The sequence below is a fragment of the Gossypium arboreum genome, chromosome 11, assembly GCF_025698485.1.
Source record: "Gossypium arboreum isolate Shixiya-1 chromosome 11, ASM2569848v2, whole genome shotgun sequence".
NCBI lineage: Eukaryota > Viridiplantae > Streptophyta > Magnoliopsida > Malvales > Malvaceae > Gossypium > Gossypium arboreum.
Genome location: NC_069080.1, coordinates 30,946,525 through 30,955,858, shown reverse-complemented (window position 1 = coordinate 30,955,858; position 9,334 = coordinate 30,946,525). Strand labels below are relative to the sequence as shown.

Here is a 9,334-nt window from a genome sequence, read left to right as displayed (position 1 = left end):
ATATATAATTATCATTATAACATTTGAGTTGTAAAATAAATGTGTAAATGTTACCCAAAACAAATATTTCATCTAGAAAATAAAATAAAAGAATGATGAAATTATGTATATCATATATAGTTTAACGGGAGTTATATAGGCAAATTATATAAAGTTAAAATTACGTGAACTTCACTATTAACTTGTAGAAGCTCGTGATGATAAAGTGTTATAGAAAATTAATAAAACAATAATAATAAGTAAAAGGTGGATGAAAAATACGGAGAATTTTAATTATTTAATTTTCACTTACAATGGTCTATTTATAAGCTTCTTTACATTTAATTAATAAATGTATTACATTCAATCAATAAATATGAATTAAATTTTCTTAATTACTCCATTTAATCATCTCATGGTTATAAATGAAAAAACAAAATTTATTTCATTACTTTAATAAATGTTTAAATGAATTATAGACATCCATTTAATATATTTACAACATAAAATAAAGTATTAACTATTAAAATTTACATAATAATATAACATTCAAAACACAATTATCATATAAAAAGAAGATTCTTTTTGTCTCCATTTAAATATCGTAGTTGACTTTTATTTGGTATATTTTTAAAACTTTTATATAAATATTTTTAATTAAATATATTTTACCAAATATATATATATAAACTATTTCCTTTAAAGTTTTTAATATATTTTCCATATTTTTACCCAAAATAAATTTTAAAAATTAAAAAATTTGACCACCAAAATTCAAAATGGAACAAAACAAGTACAAAAATTATGGGTTTGGGGTGTTGCAACTCTATGAATAACATATTAGAGAGATGTGTATAACGTGAAACACAAGGACACACGGAGATTACTTACACGATTCAATAATCACACTTACATCTACTCATGCTCACATGAATTAGTACACTATCTTTAATATAACTATATATCTATATATCTATCTATCTATCTATCTATCTATATATATATATATATATATATATATATAGGTAAGTTTAGATAAGCAGTACATTTACCTACCGTTAGTGTAAAAATAATGGTGGTAATAAGGTTAAATATTATAACAAAATTGTAACATGAGACAAAAAATAAATTAAACGTACCGTACCACATCTAATCGTCCATCCAAACTCACCCTTAATCAATCTAGGATCTCTTTGATTATAACAGCGTTGATGGTTACTTGTAAGATCCCTTACACGGAGTAAAGCTTCCTTTCAAAGGCAATGAAGAGGTAACTAATCTTCAAACGCACCAAACAAGAAAACTCCTCTTCAACCATATTCACATACTCCGTGTATCTTCATGGAAGATCACCATCCTTTCTTTTTAAAATACTCCATTATTAACTAATCAACTTATCAAAGTTTGTATAGACTTGTCTAAATGTTCATCCTTTAAATTACAATAATTCTCTCTTCAAATTAGACTTGTTTAAAGATTAGACTATTTGCTTAAACTCGAATATTCGCTTCAAATTAGGGAAAGTTATGATATAAGTGTTAAGTTCAAAAAATAAGCTCGTTTAAAATATGGACCGAACTTGAGTTCCATTATTCAAAACTTTAGTCCGACCAATTTTTAAGTTTATAATATATTATTTTTATATAAAAAATATATATGCTCTACTATAATGAAAATATTAAAATATATATTAAATTGTTTATGTTTAGAAATTTAATAAAAGATATATATAAATAGATAGTAAAAATATATAATTATAAATATTAAATAAAATAATTATATTTTTAAAAATATAAAAATAATATGAGCATATCTAAATGAGATTAGGTTGATGATTTAAAAATACTAGTAGGTTTGGATAAAATTTAAAACTCAAATTTCAATCAAGTTAAGCTTAAATAACTATATATAATATTAATGATTTGTAGAAATTTTTCCAAAACTTAACTCGACCTATCGATAAACACCTCTATATTAAACAACTCAATCTTTTTATCTTCCATAAAAACAATTAAACTTACGACTTTCATAATATTCCATAATTCTAGAATAATCTCTACATTTACTGCAACAAAAACCTCATAAATCATTTATTATTTCAATTATCAACTAAAAGATTACCAATCAACAAGTATAAAAGAGTGGGTTTATAAAAACAGTGGATGCCCAAGGCTACTCTCTTAAGATTCCTAAATGCAAAGCATAGAAAAAGGAACCTTTGCCATCTGCTAACAGGCTGTCAGAAAGACAACAATTACTTCCTCTTCATCATCGTTTTCCTAATTTAGCAGTTAAGACAGATGCATGGGAAAGGCAAGTCACAAGTGGTTCTTTGCCTTTTTGGGAACCTGTAAAGGCATACGGTGGAAAACCAAAGTACACCTTCGAGATATTCAGCCTCGTTTATCAGATTTTCTTTTTTCAACTGCCTTTTTAATTCAATAAATCTCACCCAAAAAAAACCTGTTCAAACATTGATTAAACATGTTATCTGACTTGCCTTGTCTACTTGTCTTATCATCATGCCCCGGTCTCTTGCATGATTGGAAACCTTCATTAACTCAAAAGCAATTTCTTTCAACTAAATTTTTTTTTAACTTTTTGTTTTTAACGTGGTATCCAAGGTACACTTTCAAAGCTAAGTGACAATGGTGAATTCACACACACCACTGTGAAAATTGCATAGATTGGAATTTTTTCTTTAAACCAAAACGAAATTCTGAGAAACATAACTTGAAGAATGATTCGAAAATTTGAAGAGAATAAAGAAATTGTCCAAAATCTTTGGACTTTTCAAAACTTGGTGTGAACTTACTTTTTTTTTTAAATCGATTAGATAAATTAATGTGAATAAGAATAGAATCAATGCTTGTTCTTATTGCACTAGGTAAGAGAAAGAGCAACTAGGTGTTGAATTTTCTTGTTTTTTCGAGTTACGAGCATTAAACTGATTAAATAATTTAATAAGTAATTCAAATTTAATTAATTTATCTATTAGAATAAATTTACTCAATCTTCAATCAAAATTTTGGGTAGAACTTTCCATGTGCCAAGTCATGGGAAAGCCCAATAGGACCGTCCAAGCACAATTTTTTTCGTGTTTTTTTTTTTTTTTCTTTTGGGTGAAGAAATATTCTAAATTCTGATGAAAAGATGAAGCAAAGCAAAACTTGGTGATGCTATATTCCTTCATCAAAAGACGAATGGCAAGAACTTAGTGGCCAGAAATCAGGAGAATGGTGCACATGTGATGTCCCCATAGGTCCCATGATCCCAAACAAATTGCAAGAGGCAGTATAAAAAATCTTATGGGTATGGTATCAGGACCAAGAAAAGCACAACGGGTCCTACTTACCGTTACCATTTAAATATATAATTACCACATTCATTATTTTCGTGCTTTTATCACCCACTCAATAAATGTCAAAAAAGGAACTAGAAATCGCAAATAAACTACATTTGCAAAACGGGATTGGCCTTCCTATTAACCTGTTGGAGCTTGGAAGACCAAAAATTAGCACAGTGGATATGGGAGCTGGCATTCGCTACCCCTACACGCCCTGTTTACTATCAGGTAAAGGGCTTTAACTGGCTAACCCCTACACTCCTTAGACATATGGACCAATGAGCATTGATGTTAATATAACAAGGGCTACTTCCTTGAAAAGCTTGGAAAATGACATGTTACCAACCAAGCAAAGTTTTTCAGACATAGTCATCATGATTCTGGATTTAACCCACTAGAATTCATGCAGAGATTCATCAATTTCAATATATGATGATTGAGTGAGAGAAGAAATTAATGATAGTGGGGCTATATAAATGGGAGGCAAGCCTCATGTGACAGAAGTTTTAAGGCAAAGTGCCTCTCACTTACTAAGGACGCAAATGATTTTAGACAGCTGAAAGGAGCAGCGGCTTCTATACCACACTCCCATTTGCTGCTATTCCATTTTGCTTTCAACTAACCTCTCTACATTCGACTGCTTATCTGTCTTCTTTTGGCTTCTTTGGTCCCCATAAGATGCGTAGCATGGTAAGCTCTACCTCTGCCAAAGGCATCGCCGCCATTGTAGGCGTCGGACCGAAGCTTGGGCGATCCATTGCCCGCAAGTTTGCTCATGAAGGATACACCGTTGCCATCCTGGCCAGGGACTTGGGTACTTCTTGTTTTTTTTTTCCCTCAAAAGGTCTTTTTGTTTTACCCTTTTATTCATTATCACGTTTTTCTTATATGGTTTACAGGGAGATTGTCAAGATTTGCAGATGAGATAGCGAGGGAAGAGAAAGCGCAAGTGTTTGCAATCAGAATAGACTGCTCGGATTCTAGAAGCGTTAGGGAAGCATTTGAAGGGGTTCTCTCACTAGGATTTGTTGAGGTTCTGGTATATAATGCATACCAATCAGTTTCATGGCACCCCACAAACTTTACTGACATTAAAATCGATTCCTTTGAGAAATCTCTCGCTGTGTCCTCCATTGGTGCTTTCCTTTGCGTTCAAAAGGTACCCTCTTCTGACTTCCCCCACCCCGTCCTCCAAATGGAAAATATCCCAACCATTTTTGTAACTAGCTTTGTTTCACTGGTTTTCTTCAATTACCTTTTTTTTTCCCCTTTTTTTGGAGGAATTTACACTTTTTGTTGTAATATGCTAATGAATGAATAAAAGGTACTCCCCGGGATGGTGGAAAGAGGAAAAGGAACCATTCTCTTCACTGGCTGCTCAGCTTCACTCAATGGCATTGCTGGTTTCTCTGAACTATGTAAATTTTCAAGTTTCACCCATTGAAGCTTATATACCAACCCCAAGTTTAAAATTACAAATGAGAATAATTTAGCAGTATACTTTGGTTTTAAATGAAACAGGCTGTGGAAAGTTTGCCCTGAGAGCATTATCCCAATGCCTGGCAAGAGAATTCCAGCCTCTCGGTGTTCATGTTGCCCATGTTATCATTGACGGAGTCATCGGTTCACCCAGGTAAAAGAAATTAACAAAAACAAAAGAATCTTTATCCAATGAATCGTATCCCATTTTCATGGACCAGAAGAAAGCTCCAATTACAGTAAAAGCACTGCAATCAAGTTGTCATACACTCGTATATAATTAAATATACAAATGAAATAGTGTATGTAGTGGAATGAACAACAAAAAGTATATAACGATGGAAAAATGCAGGGGGGCAGCAGCATCGCAGAGAGGGTTGGTTGGGGAACAACAGCAAAGCGGCAGAGTAGAAGGGGAGGTCGGGGCGGGGATGATGATGGACCCAGACGCCTTGGCTCAAACCTACTGGCACTTGCACGTTCAAGACCGGACCGCTTGGACCCAGGAGATTGATCTCCGTCCCTCCATCACCACATTCTATTAGCCATTCAATATCCCCTCTCTCTTTCGTTCTTTCACCATTTGCTCAACTTGCTCCCTTTGCCTTTAAATCATTTCCAAGTCTCTACTGCCCTTATCATATCATTCTATACTTTCCCTTTCTACACTTTATATTTGCTTAACAGATGTTTGTTGGGTTTTCAAGTCTCATTAAGATTTGCTATGTAAATTCACTCTAGGTTTCTTTCATCTTCTTCTCCTCCTTTTGTTTTGATTATGTATAAATATAAATATGTTTACAATTTCATCCTCTAAATTAATATCAGCGCTTTACTGTTACTTCTTAAAGAAAAATGCTTGAGGGACAATGCCAGAATTTCATTTTAAGTTAATTATTCTAGAATAGTTAAAGTAAATTTGTTTTCTCAAACTCCATCAACAAAATCCATCAATTAATTATTAGAAGTGAAAAGGTCAAATACGGCATCCCAAACTTTGTAAACTATAATAACTAATTACATATACAAACAAACAAATAAAAAGAAAGATTTTGAGAATAGGAACCCAAGATTTCTACTTTTAGACGTAAGCAATTTTTATTACGAAACCCTTGGAAATTCTTTGTCGGCTTTAGGGTAATAGTATTAATTAAGTGGAAGACCGGTCCCTCCACGTACCAAAGTTTGATAGGAGAGTTGCATGGATAAAATTACGACTTCGTGTTCTAATTTAGGACACACACCCTTTAATTTTTTTTATAATAATAATAAAAAAAAAACCTTTTTTCAGCTTTGAATCTCAAACTTTTACCCAAGTCATCATAAAAATGTGAAAAAGTAAATGTCCAAATGTTAAAAAGAAACTCTAATGGAATCTATTTTAGAGAAGTCAACACACGTTCGATTTTCTATTTAATATATTTTAAAATCGTGAATTTATTAAATTTAATAAAAACAATTTTTTCTTGTCTATTAATAAATATTATTATTAAATAAAATTAATCTATAACAATTATTAGAAGGCATTTGGACATCACAAAATAATTGGTGAAAGTGTAATTATTAAGGTAATAATTACAAAGAATTATATGGTAGTACACGATTATATAATTTATTTATTTTAATATTAATTATAAAATTTTATCAATAATACTCTAGAAAATTTTTAAATAAGTGACAAAATTGAAATCAAATCATCGTATGTGATGTTAATCCAAGAAAGTAATCAACCATATGATTACTAATAAAAATAATAAGAAAAATAAACATGATATGTAATTTCATCTAATTCTTTTAGCATTTCATATTTGTTGAGCTATTCCCTTTACAACATTTAGCATATATCCCTTATCCTCATATGTTGGTCTTTGACCAATTTTTTCAACATTTGAATTTGTATCCTCATCTAATTCTTCCATGTATTCTTCAAAGTATAGAGCATCTTAATTCAATCTATGACTGGATTTATGAAATATCCAATATGCTAATACGACCTAACATTTTTTTAGACTATACTAAGGTGGTGGTGTTAATATGAGAAAATTTTTTTTAACAACAAATATCCTCTTAACCACATTGTTGAAACCATTTTTCTTTTGTTAAAAAAACGATCGACATTTTATTTTGAAAAGGAAACGAGAGTCGCTACCAACCCTTTTATAAGGTGGGATCGGGTCACCTCATGATTGATCGTTTTAACAAAATATTTTGATTTATTAAAACATTGATTTAGGTCTACGAAACTCAAAAAAACAAGTTCTGGAGTCAGCTACGTACGAGGAAGGGTTAGCACCCTCGTAGCGCCCAAAATTGGTACCTAATTGATTAATTAATGTCTTAATGCTGAAAGTTAAAAACTCGTAAAGAATTTAAAATATGATCCCTCTTTTTATTTAGTGTTAATTTTACAAAAAAATGTTTGGATAAATCGAAACAGATGCTAAATACCTTCTTGTCCTGAAGTAATAAAATGTCATATCCAGTAAGTTAGGACATGACATTTTAAACCCTCGAGAATAAGCTTGCCTTTTGATTTTCAAAACTCATGTATTTTAATTTTAAAAGGATATTCAGTCATTTGGGTCAAACGAGGAAACTCGAAACCCAGTACGTTAGGGCACAAACTCTCGAATTTCAAAACGTGGAATATTGCTCTCCTTTTTTATTTAAAAGTCATGTATTTTGATTTGAAAGGATATTTAGCTTTTTTAGGCTCAACAAAAAATCGAAACCTCATAAGTTAGAGTACAATTTCTCAAATTCCCGAAATACGAAATATTGCTTATTGTTAAAATCTTAATTTGACGAGTTTGGGTAAAAATATATAATATTTAAAATAATACACAAATGAAATGTAGTATTAGCAAAAGGCAATAATGAATACATTGACAAAAATAACGTATAAGAATCACATAATGTACACTACTTTAACATTAACAAGAGCCATCAAGAGATAAATAAAATAGATAACGACAATGATGATAGCAGCCATGCACACAAAAAAAGAATGATGCTACTTAAATAATATGGAGACATAGAAACAACTACACAAATCGACACAAGGGAGAAATAACTTGTAAAATATCAAAATAAAGAATAAAGTTAAAGTAAAATAAAATTGAGGATATAATTTGTAACAAAATATGTAAACAAATAATGGCAGTAATAAAAGCAAGTAAAATATATATATAATGCATAATAAAAGAGAAAATCAATTTGAAATATTTAGAAAGCAAGGAACAGTAGATAATAATAATAATAATAATAATAATAATAATAATAATAATATATGTACAAGTAAAGAAGATAAATAATCTAATTTTTAATAGTATATAAAGAGGGTAATGAAATAATAAAAAATAATAATGATACATAATAAAATAATAACAAATGTAATTTTACGTTAACTACAGCAACACAGGTTTTTAGCAGCCATTTTTTGGGCCTATAGCAGCGCTTATAAGTGCCGCAAAAAAAGCCACTAACATTTTGTGGTGTTTATGAAAAAAAACGCCGCTATAGAACATGACCTTTAGCGGCGCTTTTCTCAAAAACGCCATTAAAGAACATGGCCTTTAGCGGTGCTTTCCCCAAAAACGCCGCTAAAGAACATGGCCTTTAGCGGCACTTTTCCCACAAACGCCGCTAAAGAACATGGCCTTAAGTGGCGCTTTTCTGACAAACGCCGTTAAAGAACATGGCCTTTAGCGGCGCTTTTGCCACAAACGCCACTATAATATAGACCTTTAGCGGCGCTTTTCTCAAAAAAGGCCGCTAAAGAACATTTAAAATTATTATTTTAATTAAATAATATTTATTTCTATGATAAATATTATATTATGTTTAATTTTTGAAATTTGAACTTTAAACTATATACTTTAAGGATAAATAAAAAATATTAATTAAATTAAATTTTCTATTAAAATTTTAACTTTAAAACTAAATATAAAAATTAATGAATTTAAATTTAATACATAAACATTGATTCAATATGTAATTTAATACATAAAAAAAAACACGACACTCACAAAGTATTACTATTTCTAAAACAAAATTCATCCTAGTGAGAAAAGAATGCCAAATCATCATCACCTCTCATTAATCAAAGGAAAAAGATTAGAAAAGAAGAAAAAACAATATATAACAGAGGGCTGGTTCAAGCTTAGATGAAGCCAAAGTATTGCAATGCCTGTATATAACTTAAAGAAGTCCTTTGATGCTTTCAATTCAACCGCCAGAGAATCCAAAACATCGGAACAAAAAGCCAAATTATGCACCTGTAAGCCAAAGTCAGGCCAGTAAGTAAATCACTTATACGACCCTCAAAGCCACATATGTCAAAGGACATTATCTGATCTCTTTGAATTATGATATGGAAAGATAAATTTTTAATAATGCCACCATAAAGCAAGAATTAGAATTTGTTTCGACAAAAGAGAAATAAAACATTGTTGCTAATAATCGGGTAGAACAAAAAAAAATCGAATAGCATAACTGCACAGGCTTAAGAGCAAGAAGGAATTAAGATAA

General features: G+C 30.6%; 1 protein-coding gene across 1 annotated transcript; it reads left to right on the top strand.

Annotated features, from left to right (window-relative positions):
- The first annotated feature begins 3,454 nt into the window (after positions 1–3,454).
- LOC108471142 (uncharacterized) lies at positions 3,455–5,660 on the top strand. The gene is made up of 5 exons (XM_017772733.2): positions 3,455–4,139; positions 4,225–4,484; positions 4,650–4,743; positions 4,847–4,958; positions 5,157–5,660. The coding sequence occupies exons 1-5, from the start codon at positions 4,004–4,006 to the stop codon at positions 5,347–5,349; spliced, it is 795 nt and encodes a 264-aa protein (XP_017628222.1). The 5' UTR covers positions 3,455–4,003; the 3' UTR covers positions 5,350–5,660.
- The last annotated feature ends 3,674 nt before the right edge of the window (positions 5,661–9,334 follow it).

What these genes read in the sequence shown, in the direction of transcription:
- LOC108471142 (XM_017772733.2), top strand. Translation starts at nt 4,004, where the DNA reads ATGCGTAGCATGGTAAGCTCTACCTCTGCCAAAGGCATCGCCGCCATT. An exon ending in CATCCTGGCCAGGGACTTGG is followed by an intron (nt 4,140 to 4,224) that starts GTACTTCTTGTT and finishes TATGGTTTACAG; the next exon opens with GGAGATTGTCAAGATTTGCA. An exon ending in GGAGTCATCGGTTCACCCAG is followed by an intron (nt 4,959 to 5,156) that starts GTAAAAGAAATT and finishes GGAAAAATGCAG; the next exon opens with GGGGGCAGCAGCATCGCAGA.